This window comes from Macrobrachium nipponense, chromosome 1, assembly GCF_015104395.2.
Source record: "Macrobrachium nipponense isolate FS-2020 chromosome 1, ASM1510439v2, whole genome shotgun sequence".
NCBI lineage: Eukaryota > Metazoa > Arthropoda > Malacostraca > Decapoda > Palaemonidae > Macrobrachium > Macrobrachium nipponense.
In genome coordinates, this window is record NC_087200.1 from 161,762,585 (window position 1) to 161,783,388 (window position 20,804).

Genomic DNA, 20,804 nt, shown 5'->3' on the forward strand with positions numbered 1-20,804 from the left:
GCGATCACATTGCGTCTAGCTGGCCCTGACATCAGTGCAAAGTTGGGTCTAGTAGCTGGGGAAGGCCAAGATTGGACCAGGGGCCTCTTGAATGAGCAACCAATGGTCTACAACTGTGCGTGTGTGATTGTGTGTGTGGGGGGAGAGAGAGAGAGAGAGAGAGAGAGAGAGAGAGAGAGAGAGAGAGAGAGAGAGAGAGAGAGAGAGAACAATAATAAAATAATAAGAAAGATCTTACTTGCAGACAATTGTGAACCGGTGGTGGTAAGTTTTTATCGGACACATCAGCTCGTTGTGTGTGTCTTCATTCATAAGGAACACCTCGATGTCATCTTGTGGAAAAGGAGGAAATAAATTCTGAAACCGATGGGGTCAGATGGACAGAACATTTAAGGCAAAGCTTAGTTTATTACAAATGAAGTAACAAAATTAACATGATGCTTAGTGAGGTGCTTAAAATAGTAAAACAATTTTAGCTAAGATACTTTTGCATTTGGATCTTAGGAATCATGGTGACAAGCTTGTCCAAAAAAGTGAAGAAATCGAAAAGCTAAGTGGTCATTGTGGTCCTACCAATTACTGACATATCTAGAAGAAAATGACCAGTAGATTTCATATGTATTCGCATATACCATGAAGTCAAGTGCATCTACTGTGATTTTTTAAGCATATATATATATATTATATAAGACTATAAAGACATTCTGACGTCCGCACTAGGATTCGAACCCGCATCCGGAGTATGAGAATCCATCCATATACATATACATGTGTGTGATTTTTGTGTTAACATAAATATAGATGAGGATATTATAAATGTGTATATAAAATACTGTGCAGTATTGTTTGTGTTAATATATAATATAGATAGTTTAATGTGGCAATAAATTATATATATATATATATATATATATATATATATATAATATATATATATATATATATATATATATATATATAATTTTTTTTTTTTTTTTTTTTTTTTTTATCATACCGTGATTCATAAACATGCATTTAGCTACAAATGTCCTTTAACATCCAATTCGCTCTACCTCGGAATTAACATATTTTCATAAATGTTAACCAAAGGGGAATTTTTTTTTTGAGTTGATAATAATTTCATCCTTTCGTGGGTTCGAACCAGCGCCCAGAAGGCTGAGGAGAAATCCGGACTTCAGTGACGTTATTATCAACTAAAAAAGTCGCCCTCGGTTAACATTATATGAAAATATATTAATTCAGAGGTAGAGCGAATTGGATATTAAAGGACATTTGTAGCATAATGTGTGTGTGTGTGTGTGTGTGTGTATATAATATATATATATATATATATATATATATATATATATATATATGTGTGTGTGTGTGTGTGTGTTGTGTGTGTGTGTGTGTGTGTATGTGAGTATGGATGGATGGATGGACGGACACTCATTCATAAATTTGTGTATATACATAGACACCCTCTAATGTGGAGGTCATTGATGGCTCAACTTACTTTTCTTGACGAGGTCCGTAAGTATACAGAGTTCTTCTCGTGCGCGCAGATGCTTCGGAAAAACGTTATGTATTCTCAGACTGGAAGCTGAAAAGAAGCATCATTATTCTTTTTTATAACTGTATGTATAATAATACTAACAGACTTGACATTTGTTTCTCATACGGTAGGAATATGGCGGGTGTGCTTGCGTGTATCATTTATTTTAATAACTTTCTGCCAAACTGTGTTGCAGGGAGCAAGCAGCAATGACATTCATGTTTCATATTTGTGTACGGAAGAAGCTGCTTTTCCGACTGAGGCTGTGAATGTTTGTTTCAGAGAAGATGCATAAGCGAGAACTTTGATAACGTAATTTATGTCACTAATTCAGGCTAATATGTAATACTAGGTCAATGGAATATTTCAATCAGCTACTAGCTAATTGTTCCAAAGTTCGCTGCAAGATGCAGAAAGTTACCGGGAAAGGTACCCGCGGAGCCCCAACGGAAGTGTTTCAGCGTTTCATCTTAATGAAGAAGGAGCCTGGCCAAAGCACCCTGCATTATGCAGAGCTTTACCAGTCCATAATTATCATAAAATCGGCATTTCCTGGAAAGGAAATTAATCGAAAGTGTAAAATATTCTCTCAATTTCGCGTTTCATAGCTGATGTGTGGCCTGCTTCGCAAGAGAAAATTTGTCATTTGCAACTTAAGTGGTCAGGTAAGTGTACATCTAATATGGGCTCGGGGTGTAGATTTTTGTGACATTATTGTTGTTATTTTTACCTACATTAAGACTATGATCATTAACAGCACTGGCTTGTTTATGTGCATCACTACTATTATCATTCAAGTTTAGACTTGTGCATTGGTTTCCACTTTTACTGTTATTGCATTAGTTTCCACTCTTATTGTTATTGCTAACAATAATCACCATCCTTGGGAACTCGAAACGTCGACCACTGAACCCAAATTGACGAAACAGTTGCTCAGTCCATTCAGCTACTGAAGGCATAAAATGAGAAGAACCAAAATGCCCCACCCGCAGTTAATGAAGCTATCTGAGCCCCCTCTCCAGTGGGCCAGAGGTGATGTACAATTCTGAGGAGGCGGTACCACCTGACAAAGATGCTAAAGTTAACTTCCTTCCCTGGGGATTCGACGTCGACTGCTGAAGCAGTAGAGCATGAAACCTATAGGCCATAGGCAGAGCATATTTCTGAAACTCAATAGTTTAGGCCTATGCAAGTCAGTAGATGAAAATCTTTTTTTTTCTAGAATATATCATATGGTATAACACTTCTAGGTAATACTATGTTGATACTCTTTGTATTTTGCCAGTTGGGAGAAGGTATTGGATAGCCATCCTTGTCTATTCCTCCCGTAAACAAAGGTGCCAATCTTTGGCTGACCGGCTTCAGTTTTACTGTCAATGCATGCTTCGTTGAGCAAACTAGAAAGCTAGGATCCCAAACATATCAGAAAATGTAACTTTGCAACTGCAGCTTCGGCCATGAAAGTTTTGATTAGTATCGGTTTATTGCAACTTTTTATTGCCCTTACAAGGACTTTTTTTATGTTGTATATGGGACTAATCGTTTCTGTTGTAAACATGTGACACTCCACCTTCAAAAGCAATGATTATACCTTGTTAGTTGAGTAATACCCTTGATAGAATCAATTCAGTGTGTATGTTTTAACATTTTAGATGCTGTATTTCACAGGCAGATACTAGTTTTCAGCAAATATGACTAGAACGCTAGGCCTACTCAAACTGTTGAAGGAATATAGTACTGTGTAATGCAATGGTACTATGTTAACTTAATCTAGCTTTGTGTTCATTTAATTTGTAATTTTGTCCTGAAGAGGATGATGCAGTAAACTTTCCTTTTGCTTTTATTGAAACTCGTATTCCTTTCACTAGTTCTGCCAGTTTATTTGAAATGAATTTGAATTGAAATAGACTTCGGTAGATTCAGTGAAATGAATACAAATTGAAATTGACTGGTAGACCCAGTGAAAGAAATATAAATTTAAATTGACTATGATAAATCTCGTGCAAAGAATACTATTTGAAATAGACGTTGGTTGACCTAGTGAAAGGATTGGTAGATCCAGTGATGGGAATACAAATTTAAATAGACTGGTAGACCCAGTGAAAGCAATAGGAAATTAAACAGACTTTGGCTAGATAAACTTTGGTAGACTCGGTGAAAAGAATAAATTTAAATAGACCCGGTGAAAGCAATAGGAGATTAAACAGACTTTGGCTAGATCAACTTTGGTAGACTCGGTGAAAGGACTAAATTTAAATAGAATGATAGACCCCTGAAAAGGAATACGAATTGTTACAGACATTGTTAGACCCAATGAAAGGAATACAGACTTAAATAGCCGTTGGTAGACCGAGTGCGACAGGAATACAAATTTAGATAGACTGGTAGGCCAAGTTCAAGGAATGTAAATTTAAATAAACTATAGTAGGCTCATTGAAAGAAATACAAATATAATCGACTTTGGTAGAACCAGAGAAAGGAAAAATAAGTTTAAATAGACATTTGTAAACCAAGAGAAAGGAGTATAAATATAAATGGATTGTGTTAGAACGAGTTAAAGGAATGGAAATATAAATTGCCTTACGTTGACGTCAACGAAACGAATCCAGATTCCAGTCTGACTACACTTAACACTTACGAAGAAGGGTTGTAATTGTATTGGAGTAAATGGTTCCAATGACGTTATTCTGGTAACTTGCCTCGACTCTGAGACATCCTGGTAGGTCACGATCCTGGCTCCATGCCGCCTCGGCTGCTTCGTACGTCTGTGAAGTGAAAACGCTAATGGTCGTCACAGAGGTCCAGTAGTCAGCGTTGTCATTCATGAGTTTTAAAACTGAAGGGTTAGCTTTTGTTGTCCAAGATTTCATTAACCGTTGTCAGTCAAAGGCTGTTCATTTTTACCCAATCACCGTTTAACAAAAGAAAATATTGTTCACATAAATGAGATCGCATTCATAAAACGTTAACTTGATCGCATTAAGTTTGAATGAAGTCCTATACAGATAGAACAAGTCTTTGTGTTGCCCTGAAAATCGCCTCTGTAGTGGACGATAAGTTTCATAGGCTTTTTAAAGCTGGTCATTAGTATTGATACTACATATTTGTTTCCAATGTGAAAGAAAGGAATTTACTTATAAAAAGGGTTTTTTTCTGAGTGGTTTGTATATGAATAAAAACTTTTATATTTTTCATGTTTTTCCGAGTGATATTGCGTTCAGTTTTTATTTGAAGAGCTGTTATATTTTGGATCAAAACAAGATGAATTATTTTTCAAATGTTGTCTTTCGATTGGGGTAAATTATGAAAAGCACATTTCTCTCAAGGCAGTTACAGTGAAACATAATGTTAGTTTTTAAGGCAAAAGTTCTGAAAATGCAGATTAAAGAAATACTTAGACAAAATGTGATATCCTGAAACCAGAAATGAAATTAATAGAGCTTATGAAATTTGGATTTCTTAAGGTCTGGATTCTTCTAGTTATGGTGAGGCGAGTGTGGAGATGTCAGTGTACTTGATATTCTGCCCTTGTTTGTATGATTCCAGTCTTGCGCAAAATTTGGAGGTTCCTTGGAATTAGTTTCCGGTATTTGAACTGTTGCAGTATGCCTAAAGTCAATAAAGATTTTAGCCGTTAGGTTTGATAGTTTTTCAACGCGCTTTTGAAGTCTTTAGCATGTCAGATACTTTCTTAGAAAGACAGTAAACACGCGTTTACCGAGGCGTTTGACGGTATGGCATTATGAGCCGGGAGAAGGGAGCTTAAGGATTAATGTCTCACAAATAGCCAAGATTTCAGATACACTGGCTCTCACCTTGGAAAGTGTCGTACGGATCTGCACTTTATAAAGCTTTCACTACAAAATGGTATACCCCTACATTAATAATAATAATAATAATAATAATAATAATAATAATAATAATAATAATAATAATAATAAGTGGCGCCGTGGCAGAGTGGGTTAGGCCGTCAATTGACTGGTTAAGCAACATTGGGGCTGGTCAGTCGTTGGATGGGTGACCGCTCTCCTCGGCATTGATTCCTTGGGAAAGGATCTTTACCATAATTTCCTCAGTTTACTCAGCTGTAAATGAGTACCTATTCCTGATGGGATAGGGTCCAGCTATGGGTTAAATAGCAAAACTCAGCAATGATGGAAAGAAATGAATGATTAAACGACAACGACGTAAACGGAACCTCTGGCAACAGAGGAGCTTCGTCCGGCAGCCAGGTATTCAGCCCAATTGAAGGGGAAGACGGTCAGGTACTTGGAAGTCGTCATCCAGCAACTGACCACAACAACGACAGTAACCAACAACCAGAGACTGGAGCTACAGAAGCAAACCAGAGGAAGAAATGGACAAGAGAAGTAAATAAGGAAATATGGAGATGCTACATCAGAAGCAATCGACGGAGAGAGGATATAGAAGAAGGTTGTTCAACATCTGGAATGGAACACGATACCACAGAAGACGACAGGGATGATGAGGTATCAAACAACGACATACGAAGAAACACCAACGAAGTAACAGACAGGACGGAATGGATAGAAAAGATCAGACAATGGATGAAGCCAGATAGAGAGAGAACAAAGATCCCCTCCATGAAAGCCTACAACACCAAGAAATTAAGGGAGAAAACAAGTGAGGTCAATAAAATAATGAGACTAATACACACCACCAATATCACAGAAACAAATAACTTGACATATACAGGAGCAAGATTATTAGCAGAACTGATGGGGATACGAACACCAACACCACCAGCACAACCAACCCAACAGAAACCAAAACAGCAACCACCTTGGAAAAGGCGCCTGGAAAAGCAAATCATGGTGATGAGATCCGACTTGAGTAAACTGAAAGAGATGGCAAAAAAAGGCTAAGAAGCAAGAAAACAAGGGAGGAACTGAATGAGAAATACAAAGTACAGGAGAGGAGACTAAACAACACAGTAGAAGATGTAAAACAGAGGCTTGAGGCCAAAGCACATAAGATCCAGCGGTACATGAACAGGAATAAGGGATACCAACAGAACAAACTATTCGGAACCAACCAGAAAAGACTATGCAGCGAACTAAGAGGGGAAGACAACCACCAAGAAATTCCTGAAGCCGAATCAAGTAAGAGACTTTGGGAAAACATCTGGAGCAATCCGGTATCACACAACAAACATGCAACATGGCTCTGGGAAGTCAAGGCTGAAGAAACAGGGAGAATAAAAAAAAGATTCACTGACATCACGACAGACACAGTCAGACACCAACTAAAGAAAATGCCCAATTGGAAAGCCCCAGGTCCCGATGAAGTCCATGGATACTGGCTCAAAAACTTCAAGGCCCTACACCCAAGAATAGCAGAACAACTCCAGCATTGTATCAAAAATCACAAATCACTATGTGCCCAAATGGATGACCACAGGAAGAACATCCTTAGTCCAGAAAGACAAGAGTAAGGGAAATATAGCTTCCTCAAAAATACAATGCGCAACTGGAATACAATACTTACAAGCTCTGGAATAAGACTAGCAGAGGTTAATATCAGGAGAGGGATCTTCAAGGGCGACTCACTGTCCCCACTATTCTTCGTAGTAGCCATGATTCCCACGACAAAAGTACTGCAGAAGATGGATGCTGGGTACCAACTCAAGAAAAGAGGCAACAGAATTAACCATCTGATGTTCATGGACGACATCAAGCTGTATGGTAAGAGCATCAAGGAAATAGATACCCTAATCCAGACTGTAAGGATTGTATCTGGGGACATCAGGATGGAGTTTGGAATAGAAAAATGTGCCTTAGTTAACATACAAAAGGGCAAAGTAACAAGGACTGAAGGGAAAAAGCTACCAGATGGGAACAACATCAAACACATAGATGAGACGGGATACAAATACTTGGGAATAATGGAAGGAGGGGATATAAAACATCAAGGGATGAAGGTCACGATCAGGAAAGAATATATGCAGACTCGAGGCGATACTCAAGTCAAAACTCAACGCCGGAAATATGATAAAAGCCATAAACACATGGGTAGTGCCAGTAATCAGATACAGCACAGGAATAGTGGAATGGACGAAGGCAAAACTTCGCAGCATAGACCAGAAAACGAGGAAACATATGACAATACACAGAGCACTACACCCAAGAGCAAATACGGACAGACTATACATAACACGAAAGGAAGGAGGGAGGAGACTACTAAGCATAGAGGACTGCGTCAACATCGAAAATAGAGCACTGGGGTAATATATGAAGACCAGTGAAGACGAGTGGCTGAAGAGTGCATGGGAAGAAGGACTGATAAAAGTAGACGAAGACCCAGAAATATACAGAGACAGGAGAAAGACAAGCAGAACAGAGGAATGGCATAACAAACCAATGCACGGACAATACATGCGACAGACTAAAGAACTAGCCAGCGATGACACATGGCAATGGCTACTGAGGGGAGAGCTCAAGAAGGAAACTGAAGGAATGATAACAGCGGCACAAGATCAGGCCCTAAGAACCAGATATGTCCAAAGAACGATAGATGGAAATTACATCTCTCCCATATGTAGGAAGTGCAATACGAAAAATGAAACCATAAACCACATAGCAAGAGAATGTCCGGCACTTGCACAGAACCAGTACAAAAAGAGGCATGATTCAGTAGCAAAAGCCCTCCACTGGAGCCTGTGCAAGAAACACCAGCTACCTTGCAGTAATAAGTGGTACGAACAACAACCTGAAGGAGTAATAGAAAACGATCAGGCAAAGATCCTCTGGGACTATGGTATCAGAACAGATAGGGTGATACGTGCAAATAGACCAGACGGGAAGCTGGTTGAGAAAATCAAGAAGAAAGTATCACTCATTGATGTCGCAATACTATGGGACACCAGAGTTGAAGAAAAAGAGAGGGAAAAATGGATAAGTATCAAGACCTAAAAATAGGAATAAGAAGGATATGGGATATGCCAGTGGAAATTGTACCCATAATCATAGGAACACTAGGCACGATCCCAAGATCCCTGAAAAGGAATCTGGAAAAACTAGAGGCTGAAGTAGCTCCAGGACTCATGCAGAAGAGTGTGATCCTAGAAACGGCGCATATAGTAAGAAAAGTGATGGACTCCTAAGGAGGCAGGATGCAACCCGGAACTCCACACTATAAATACCACCCAGTCGAATTAGAGGACTGTGATAGAGAAAAAAAAAATAATAATAATAGCGTTGAGTTAGTATTGCAGTGTCTCAACAACAACAACAACAACAACAATAATAATAATAATAATAATAATAGCGTTGAGTGAGTATTGCAGTGTCTCAGTCTCTCAAATAACTTTCTTTTTAGCGCCTTTGTCGGTCAACTAGACTCGCTAGTTGACTCGCCTGATGAATTATTCCCCTCCCAGCCAAATGGAAGAGAGCCCCCCACCTTCCCCTAACTTCCGGTTTCGACAGCCAACCAAGAAAATCCACAAAAATTTCTGTATGGCCGCCCTGCAGGTATGAATATGGCATTGAAATGTCGGTCGGAATTCGGGCTTTGTGACGAAGGGTGCACATTTTGAAGGTGGAAAATGTGGTGAGGTTTTAGTTTCCGAAATTATATCGGACGAAAATCTTTCTCTAGGCCTAATTTTCGATGAATTTGCAAGAACAGAAGTTTAAGAATATAGTAGACTTTAATGCCGTAAGAATACAGTTTTAGAGGTAAAATTTCTTATATCCTTTTCATTTTTAAATCATTTACAGTTCAGTTCCTAAAGTTACATCTGATGAAATGTGTTGCTTCGAATGTATAAGAGAACTACAAAAATTATTTTCAGCTATAGCCTCGTTTATGGATTTCCCAAAGTTAATTTTTTTTTCTTGTACTATTCGTTTGGGTATTTTTTTTAAATGGATTTTTTTCAATAATATTAAAAAAACTCGTTTGGAGTGCACGGTTTCAAGAGTTTCAGTATCAAAGCTCTGGATCATTTTTCCATTTCAAAATATTCAATAGAATGTGTTTCTGACATGTACTCTTAAATTTGTTGTTGATATCAGAAAGTTTCATAAAGTTCAAAAAATCTTAAAAGATATCTTACCATTTTATGCTCTTTTTGAAGATCAGACTTGGTTAGTTTCATGATACGAACTCCTTTTAATCTGCAATGTAATGAAAAGAAGGTGAGTGTATTAGCCACACAGCTGAGAATAATTAAAATGAAAGATTTTCACTAAAGATTCACGAGGTAACTACAAAACACAAGAAAACTAGATTACGCTGGTTTTAAATATTCCAAAAAAGTCTTAGGATACACCAATATTAAATATATTTCAAATTACATAAAGACAGAGACTGATACAACAATTCTGATCTTTTTGGGTTTTGAAGAAAAGTTTTTTTTTTATTTCATTTTATTTTATAAGTAATTTGGTAACATTTTAATGGTGTTGCTCTTATCTCTTTAATATATTTTATAGCGTTTTTTATGTTGTAAAACAAAACCTAAGACTATTATTGCTTGAAACTTTTGGCTTTGCTTCTAATAGTTATAATAATCTTTGTCTGTCACTGTTGTTTGCTGACACAAGTGTGTTGAGTGTTGTCGTTTTGAGCTTACACAAAACTTTCAATGATCTTTCTATTGGTCAAGGAAAACTCCGGGTATTTCTTTGTGTTTCGTATATATAAAACTTTCAATAGTTGTGGTGTGTAGCTAAACCATAAAGTTGCATTTGTGGTTAAATATTCTAGCAATAATTGTGTACTTACAGAAAGCAATATTCTTATTGCCCGTCCTTATGTAAATATGAATATGAACAAAAAATAAGGTATGGACATTAATGTAAGGTGAACATGTGTTTGTGCAGGTGTCATATTTTTCTGTGTATGCAGATGAAATAATAGAAAGAAAATGATTATGACTTACTCAGTGTGAAAACAGCCCTTCCTTTTGTAGCATGTGTAAGAGATCGAGGATTTGAGGCCTTTCCTTTGCTGTGGTAAAGAAGAATTTGTTACAATACTGGGTTCACACAACTCAACAGACAATTCAGGGTCTGGCCTCCGGGTCAATCACGAAATCCGTTCAGTAACGAAACCCCAAAAGTCTCTTCCTTCCTCCCCTCCCCCCTCTCTTTTCACGTCACATGATTGATTGAATTGCAAGTTTTGAGGAGGGCCTTGCAAGATGCCCACTGACAGACTACAGTCCCCTGATGAATAACAAAACAAGCATTTGCTTAAAGCAAAAGCTTGTAAGAAAAAACAAACGCTCGAGTAGCAAAAGGAAGCAAAAGCTTAGGCAAAATGTAATTGCTTAAAATCTTATGAATAAAAATTACCGTTTGTTACCTTTTGCTAAATGTATTGCGAGCTTTAGCTTAGAGGCCCAACTACGTGTTACTCATGTGTTTTAGAGATTCCTAACCGGCACACAAATAAACGTTGAAGCTCATTTGAGTTTTCTGGATAATTTGGCTTTGATTACCATTCGTTTCAGGCAGAATGAGTTTAATTTGAATGCAATATGGAACAAGATAATTATACATAATTCATGAAATACATGCCTCTTGAGTATCTTTGACCCCGAATCAAATCATGCTTTCAAATATTCAAAGGAGTGTTTTTTCCCCTCCGTATACATAATACTAGAGGATGTGAATACTATTCATTACATGTTATTTTCAAACAGCACATGCACCGACTAATTCTGTGACAACAAAAGTTCCAATATTAGTCCTTTGCAATTATACTATATCGGCAGTGGGATATTATGGGAGTTTGTGGTACTTGTAGTAGTACTTAGGAACTGTTGCAGTTATTGCTTTAGTCGTAGTTCTTTCATCTGCTGCTTACTCAAGCAGATAAGTTTATACACACACATATATATATATATATATATATATATATATATATATATATATTAAGCTGCATTTGTAGCTTAATGCGTATGATATAACGGATCACGGTGGTGTGAATAAGACAGTGTGTATATATACGTGTGTGTATATATATATATATATACATACATACATACATACATACATACATACATACATACATATATATATATATATATATATATATATATATATATATATACATATATGTGAATATTACCACATCACCGTGATTCATATATACGTATGAAGCTACAAATGTCCTTTAATACCTAATTCGCTCTACCTCGAAATTAATATATTTTCATATGTTATCCAAAGGCGAATTTTGTAGTTAATAATAATTTCGTCGGCTCACGGGCGCGAACCTAGGAAAAAAGAAATCAGGACGTACGTTATCAACTAAAGGAAAATTTCACAAGACGGTGGTAAGAACAGCAATGCTGTATGGTACGGAAACAGCAAGCATGAGAAAAGCAGAGCAGAAGAAGATGGATGTGGCAGAAATGAGAATGCTTAGGTGGATGTCTGGGGTGACAAGAGTGGATAGGATCAGAAATGACTACATAAGGGGGTCAACTAAGGTGGTGGAAGTATCAAAGAAAGTGCAGGAGGGGAGGCTGAGATGGTATGGACACCTGTTGAGGAGAGATGAGGACCACGCTGGGAGACATACTATGGGGGTGGAGGTGCAAGGAAGAAGAAAAACAGGGAGACCAAGAAAGAGATGGAAGGACTGTGTGAGAGGAGACTTACATGATAAGGGAATTGATGAGGCAGAAGCGCAAGATAGAAATAGATGGAAACGGCTCATCCGAAACGGCGACCCCATATAAAAATGGGAAAAGGCTGGGAAGCAGAAGAAGAAGAAGAAGTTATCAACTAAAGAATTCGCCTCCGGTAACATATATGAAAATATATTAATTCCAAGGTAGAGCGAATTAGATATTAAAGGACAAGCTTCATGCGTATATATGAATCATGGTGATGTAATAATACCCATATATATATATATATATATATATATATATATATATATATATATATATATGTGTGTGTGTGTGTGTGTGTGTGTCTGTGTGTGTGTTTTACATTATATACGTGTATATATATAATTCTATATACTATATACACACACATACATATATATGTGTGTATAAATATGCATATATGTATATGTATATATGAGTATGTATGTATTATATATTATATATATGGACAAATATATTATACATATATATATATATATATATATATATATATATATATATAGTGTATGTATCAAGTATAAAAGGCCCATTAAAACACAGTGGGTTTTAAGCTTAGGGTTATATTTCGGTGGACTTACTTCCACCCGTATCAAGCAATGAATGACAGTTTCATTAGTGAATTATATAGTGGGAGATATGCCCTTAGGACTTCGGTGATGACTGTGGTCGCTACTAAGCCACCGTAGGTTCTGTTAATTGTCTTAATCCGCTTCATTATTTCTTAAGAGCATTGTGGCTAATGCAATTTCACATGTATCTGGTAAAAATGACCAGTAGATTCTTGATACGTATATATAAGTGTATATATGCTATGTATGTATATTTATACCGATACAGTACACACACACACACTATATATATATATATATATATATATATATATATATATAATATATATATATATATACTATATATATATATATATATATATATATATATATATATATATTATATATATATATATATATATATGATGTATGTATGTATGTATGTATGTATGTATGTATATGTATGTATCACAAGACAGCAATATGGATGAGTTTTTCCTTTACAAATTTAAAGAAAATCTGCCATCATGTGAGGTTTAATGGAGCTTCAAGCACTTCATGAGCTGCCTTAAGCTTTTGTAAGCAATTACTTCAAAGTATAAGCAGTTGCTAAGTTTTATTCATATGAAAAGAAGCAATTGCTGATCCTTTCTTAGCATTTGCTTGACCCTAACTATCCGCTGTAATCCTTTGCTACTAGCGAAAGCATTTGCTTTATTTTATTCATTGGAAGTGAAGAAATGCTGAAAAATCCAAGCAAAAGCATTTCCTCAACGTTTTATTCATCAGGCTTGTAACGCAACAATACAGGTGGGTAAGAATAGTCAAGTGAGTGTTTATGTATGTGCGTTTGTCTACTGATTATATACTATACTGAGTACGTAGTTAATGTTTTGTACTACACTAGCAATTGTAGAGATGATGGGGAATAATCTCATTCGAACCCGTAGATATCATTTGAAAATTTTCTATGTGATTTTGTTGTCATACATCATATTATTGTAACCTTTTACATTCCATATTTGATATACATTTTTCACAGAGAAAACGTAACATTTTAATTCATAAACTATCTACATTAAGCTGAAATGAACAGTGTTACGTTTGTCAGTGTTTGTCAGTGTCAGTCATAAATCGTAAAACTACAGCAACGTCAGTTAGCCAAATTTGCATCGTCACTCTTGCACTCATTTTTCAATGTAGTGTTGATTTATATGAATATCTTTAAAATATATATATATATATATATATATATAAATAGATATATAAAAATATATATATATATATATATATATATATATAATATATGTATACACACACACACACAGAGAGAGAGACTGTATTAAGAATTTACTTTATAGGTTCTGTATTTATTTGTTATTCATCGTTAACTAAGAACTGCGGTACTGTAAGTTGAAAAGCCATTCTTGAAAAAAGAAGGGATATACTATGTATATGTAAGTGCATGCAATCAACAGATTTACCCAGACACAACTGTAAAAGTTCTATAAATGAAAAAATTACCATATTATATGTACGTGAGCATGATAAGGGATGACCTTTACGTCAGCCATTGTTGTATGGGAGGGATTATGGTTGTCAATGCGGTGATGGTTTTACTTCTCTCAAATTTAAGCTAATTTCATATTTAAGTTTGTGATCAGTTTGGTTGAAGGCTAGTTTCTTACTTTGTCTCTTGCTAACAGACCGATGTGTGCGTATGGGGTTTCTATCTCCATCTAATTTCTTTCTCTTTAACTTCAGTGTGGTAGTTATCCAGACGAATGTTTGTTTTTGGCATTGTAATTATATGTGTTTCTTCCCTGAAGCACAGCCTTTCAAGGGACTTCTTTATAATTTTATGGTATTCGATGTAGTGTTAAATCAATTGTTTCTTAATCCGCCACCATCTCATAGGTTACATTACAATGTATATATATATATAGTATATATATATATATATATTATATGATATATATTAAATACACACATATATATATATACATACCTATAATATGTATGTATATATATATATATATATATATATATATATATATATATATATATATATATATAGTATGTTTATATATATGTGTGTATATATATATATATATATATATATATATATTATATATATATATACATATATGTGTGTGTGTGTCTTCAAATTTCTTAAGAGTATTTTAGTGTTTGTTACTTTGTATTGGGCAGAATTCCATTATTCATGAAAAGTCATTGCATTTTAGTTTTATTTGTACTGTGTATTAAAGCACTGGTGACTGTCCTAGGTTTTAAGTACTACATTCATTACGGCAGCAAAAATGGTAGGCTTCTTGAATCAGCAAAGGAATTGGGGCTAGAAGGCCAAGAATTGAGGGATTTTGTTAAGGAACAGCAAGTCTTAGCTGATGAAGAATGATAAGAGACCAAGAGAGGAAACAGTCTGAAAGATGTAGGCAAAGAGACTGAAAGACAGCCCATTAAGAGCATTATGAGAAGATGCACATGTAATTGAAATGTTAAGACTGGCGCAGAAAATTGTATTAGAACTTCAGTCACAAGAAAGCAGCAATCGCACCCCTTTTGCTAATACAAAGTCCAAATTGACAGAATTTGATGAGAAGCATGATATGGACATTTTCATCAAAAGATATGAAAGGTTTTAAGAGAGGTAAGGTAGCCTTGTGTTGAATGTACCCATTAAAATTTGAATCTAGTCAAGCAGCGGGCAAAAGGCAAGAATGATGCAAAATACAGCAGGAGTTGTTGGAGATGTCACCAGGTTTAGTAGAAGATGCAAAATCTGCCAGATTGCAACAAAGGACCACCAGCAAAATACCAGTGGGAAAGATATCATTGAGGAGCAATAGACTGATTGGCCCAAATCGTCAGTGTCAGAAAGGGGCAAAAGGTACATCTTGATAGTGGTGGATTTTGCACTGAGGTACTTGGAGGCAGTGGCAACACCAAAGATAGAAAACTGGTGCACCACCTAATATAGAAACGCAGCATGTAGCAGGATAAGATTCCCCCAAAGAAATGCTCAGCTTGCTTATGAAATGGAGGTAAGCTATTCATGATGCTATATAACTTGCCATGAAACAGGTTATGTGAAAGTATAAACAGTGGGCTGAAGTGTCCATGCTAAAGATGTACCAGTGATTATATTCACATACCAAGTAGTATAGGCAGTCCCCAGTTTACGACGAGACTGGCTCATGATGATCCGAGGTTATGATCCTTTTCAAATGTATTCATCAGAAATTATTTCCCAGTTTATGACGCATGTTCCGGGGTTACGAAGCTTACGATGCCGATCCAACAGAAGAAATGTGGTTCCAAAACAGCAAAATAATAAAAATTTGGAGGTTTGTTTTATGAAAAACTCTTTTAAAATGCAGCTTACATAGTTTCCAGTACACCAAAAAGTATTAAAAGTAAGGCTTTCTTAGAATTTTTGATATTCCAATTTACAACAATTTTCAGTTTATGACATATCATGGGAATGGAACCCCCATCATAAACCAGGACTGATATAAATATATATATATATATATATATATATCATATATATATATATATATATATATATATACATATATATATAATATATATATATATATATATATATATATATATATATATATATATAAAATACACACACACCAGTGTGAGGGTGGACCAGGGAAACCAATTAACTCCAACAGATGTCTTTGTTTCCGACGTTTCGTAATAATTTATTTATTACATCATCAGGGATCTGTTGAATAAAGAATAAGTCACGAAAAAAGTTACTGTAAAATCTTTAAAAAGAATAAGAAGAAAAATAAAATTCACCAGATACAATACAACAAAAAAATAAACAGAACCAAAGACAGATAACCAACCTTATGTGGCGAGAGCAAAAAATAGAATACTTACAAAGAAAATTAACTCAGGGAAAGTTTAGTAGAGGAGGTTTGGGTATTTAACTGTGGGACTAATTGTTTAATAAACAATGACTCGAGTATAGGCAATTCGTGAGGGTTGTTGTTTGGCTTATTATGCTAAAACCACTTCTTTCAATGTAAGTTTTAGACATTTTGGAATGAGCGCTGTAAGGTATTTTAGTATCTAATTTTGTAACTGCCTTGTATGGCTTTTAAACCTTCCCTCCTGTGCTTTTGTTCTGCTGATGCGAGGTGACGTTTGCTGCCAACTCACTTTCAAAGTCAGTTAAGGTCAGCCCAGGAGCAGAATAACATCTCAACAGCGACAGGTAATGGTCATCTGTTGGCCGCTGTAGGTCGAGGAGATCATCCTGCAGGTTGAGACTGATGGTGGCAGTTGAGGACTCTTTAGCAATAGGTAGTGGTTACCTGTTGGCCACTGCAGTTCGGGAAGATAGTCCTGTGGGTCAAGACTGATGCCTATCAGTATGGAGTTGTTACTTTAAGTAGCTGGTGTTTGCTACTTTTGAAGTCTTCAGTTCAAGGATGAAGGATGGTTAAACCAAAACCATCAGAGGAGTATCAGTCATTGTGACTACTGAGGGTGCTGTAAATTGTGTATTATTGTTGGTCTATGATGGTTAAAATATTTGTCATTGTTGATGAGCAAGTGTATGGCTCAGGTGTTTATTTATGTCACTGTTGATGTTCATGAGCTAGTGTATGGCTCAGGTGTTTATCTATGTCACTGTTTATGTTGATGAGCAAATGTATGGCTCGGGTGTTTGTCATTATTATTGAGGTTGAAAGCACTGTATAGCTCAGAATATTTCATATCTTAATGTGATGGGATGGAGTGAGTAAATGTATGACTCTGGTGTTGGGCAGGTGTATGGCCCTGATAATGTAATGGTGTTAAGCTTTGTTATTTAATTATATTTTTTTCTTTACTGTCAACTGCTGCTGCTGTAATAATTTTATGCATTTGGCTGAAACCTTAACATCAAATATGTAAATGGACTTGGATATAATAAATAGGTTTAAGATTATTTTAGTATTTTATTTTGCTTTCTCCTCCTTGATTTTGTTTTGGGACTCCCTGGTCCCTCCAGTTCCGGTCCTCATTTATTTAAGAACCTGACGAACCAAGAATTGGCTCATGACAGCTGATATGAGAATGTTCTGGATTGGAGAGCCTACAGCCTTTACAAAAGTTTATTCGCCGAAGGGAGTCGATTCTGACCCTCGGTAACCTCCTCGTGGATCCGACATGTGTCCCAGAGTTATACTTCGGACAAGTATAGTTATACACTACGTTGGAGGATAAAAAAAAAGGGGCTTAATCGATCCCTGTGGTTAAAAAAAGAACCAAGTGTTAACGGATTCTTGGGAATTAATTTTAAATTGACGGCACCATGATGATTTTAGATAATTTCCAAAAAATTTTCCTAAAAGAATCATCGTGTAAAAAGGGATATTTGGAGGTTTCGTGACATCAGTGAATTCTTTAAGAAAAATGCGAAGTTTAAAAAAAAAAACTTTGCTGGAAGCAGTTATTCATAAAATATCAAGAGATAATTAATTTCCTGATGAAAGGAATACCAATTCGATGTAATGAAAAATGTCCTGTGGAGGAGAGAATGTACAGACTCAAGTTTAAATTGTAAAGGCAAGAGCTGTAGTAATTGCATCCTAAACCTATAAAACGTCTTTTTCCTTTAAAAAAAAAGTATTAAAAGAATCCTCATTTCTGGTAAAAAGAACGTCTAAATATGACTTTGATATCAACTCGTTTTTAGCATTTGCCAATTCTAAACATAACACTAGGTTTACTGCGGAAAAAGAAGTGAACAATCAATCGCCTTTTTTAGACGTTCTTGTTACCAGAAATGCTGATTCTTTCAATACTTCTGTTTTTTTAGGAAAAAGACATTTACTGGTATAGGATGCAATTACTACAACTCTTTTTTTCTACAATTTTAAACTAAATTCTGTACTTACTCTCCTCCACAGGACTCTTTTCATTACATCGAATGGGTATTCATTTCATCAGGAAATTAATTTTCTCTAAATATTTTATGAATAACTGCTTCCCGCACAGTTTATTTTTTAAATAACTTCGCATTTTTCTTAACAAGCAATTCACTTATGTCACGAAACCTCTAACAGTACCTACGTTAAACTTTTACACCAAAAATCCCTTTTACATGATGATTCTTTTAGAAAACGTTTCTTGGAAATGACCCACAATCATTATGGTGCCATCAATTTAAAATTAATTCCCAAAAATCCATTAACAATTGGTTCTTTTTTTTAACCACAAGGATCGATTAAGCCCTTTCTTATCCTCTAACGTGGTGTGTAAGTATACTTGCCTTAAGTGTAACTCTGGAACCATAAACGTGGAATGGACATGCGCGAAACCGCCGTGCGCAGCATTCCGCCATTGCAAAGAGTGGAGAGAGCTTCTTTTTGGCGCCAGTGAAGCAGATACATAATGACACCAAAAAATGCAATCAGTGCTTCGCCATCAACTGTACAAACTACAAAAATAGATTCTTTAAACAACATTGCCTCTTTCCACACGTTAGTTTAGTTTTAACATGCTTTTTAATCAGTATCAGCAATGGTAAACGGCCAAACAACACACTATCACCCATGGCAGTTGTATTTTTAAACTTGACAGTAAATCTTGAATTGATGTGACTACTTTGATGTGATTCACCTGATTGTGGGCATTTACTTTGATTTACGCTATTATCACATAGCCAGGCTCCACATTCAGGCCTTGCAGGGTAGAAGCATTCACCAGAAATGCAACAAACCTGTTCCCTTCAAGGGGCAGTAATATTCAGTGGTACGAGTTCAGCTTTTGTACATCTAGCGTAAAATTGTCTACAAATTCTGTAACTTAGTAGAAAGCCAACCTGTATCACTGTGCCCACCTCGCCTCGCCATATTGGAGTGTAATCTGTTAATTTTCCATGACAATATCTTGTCATCTATGACATTTGTTGTATTATGTTAAAGTAATTTTAGTAGTACACATTATTCAATATAGTAATTTCTGTTTACATGATAATACATTTAAAATAGACCTAAGATTGTGAGTATTAATAAGAATAACATTAATAAGTGATCTGTAAAAATAAATTATTTGTATCAACAAGTGTGTTTCTTTTTTTAATAATGACTGATATAAGTAAGCAATATGCATAAGTCAACATAATTACAATTTAAGTCCATTGTGTTATGGAGATAGGGTTAATCCCTAGGTGACACAGACTGGATAGCAAGGTGATAAGTCCTAGGTAATGTATAAAATGCAAAGTAAAGTATAAAGTCTTTGATACTTAGAAGGATATTAAATATAATGGGTTCAACAGGCTTTAGTGATAAGATTTATTACACAACCCGTTGACAAAGACACGAAGTCCAATCCAGAACAGTCTAATATCAGAGCTCGTTCCAAAATATCTAAAACTTACATCGAAAGAAGTGGTTTCACCATAATAAGCCAAACAGCAACCCTCATGAATAGCATATACTCGAGTCATTGTTAATTAAACAACTAGTCCCACAATTAAATACCCAAAACTCCTCTACTCAACTTTCCCTGAGTTAGCTTTCTTTGTAAGCATTCTGTCTTTTGTTCTCGCCACATAAGGTTGGTTTTTAGTATTTGGTTCTGTTGTTTTTTCTGGTTGTATTGTATTTGGTGAATTTTATTTCTCTTATATTTTTTTAAAATTCTACAGTAAGTTTTTTAGTGATTTATTCATTATTCCACAGATTCCTGATGATGTAATAAAGAAATTATTACAAAGCGTCGGAAATAAATTATTATATATATATATATGTGTGTGTATGTATATGTATATGTATATATATATATATATATATATATATATATATATATTTATTTATTTATTGTAAGTAAGCCTTAAGATTTTTTATAATGTATTAGCTTACTTAGGTTAGCTTTTGAGTTCTTTAATATCTGAAGGCTTTAAAGTTCATTGTTAGTTCGCCTTCTTGTTAGTAGGGATCTCCTCACCCCAGTGGTATTTTTGTTTAGTCTGGTTGACTAATCCTCCCTGTTTCTCCCCTCCATATTTTGGCTCTGCTGAGTTGACTTGGGA

The 20,804-nt window shown here is 35.6% G+C and overlaps 1 protein-coding gene across 1 annotated transcript in view; it reads right to left on the reverse strand.

Annotated features, from left to right (window-relative positions):
- Positions 1 to 20,804, reverse strand: part of LOC135218982 (GATA zinc finger domain-containing protein 10-like) — an 89,329-nt gene that overhangs the window by 10,057 nt on the left and 58,468 nt on the right. The window contains exons 5-9 of the mRNA XM_064255420.1: positions 10,443 to 10,510; positions 9,615 to 9,675; positions 4,173 to 4,299; positions 1,496 to 1,582; positions 239 to 332 (exon numbers count right to left, since the gene is read on the reverse strand). Of these exons, the coding sequence (XP_064111490.1) occupies positions 239 to 332; positions 1,496 to 1,582; positions 4,173 to 4,299; positions 9,615 to 9,675; positions 10,443 to 10,510 (437 nt within the window). The remainder of the gene's footprint in view (positions 1 to 238; positions 333 to 1,495; positions 1,583 to 4,172; positions 4,300 to 9,614; positions 9,676 to 10,442; positions 10,511 to 20,804) is intronic.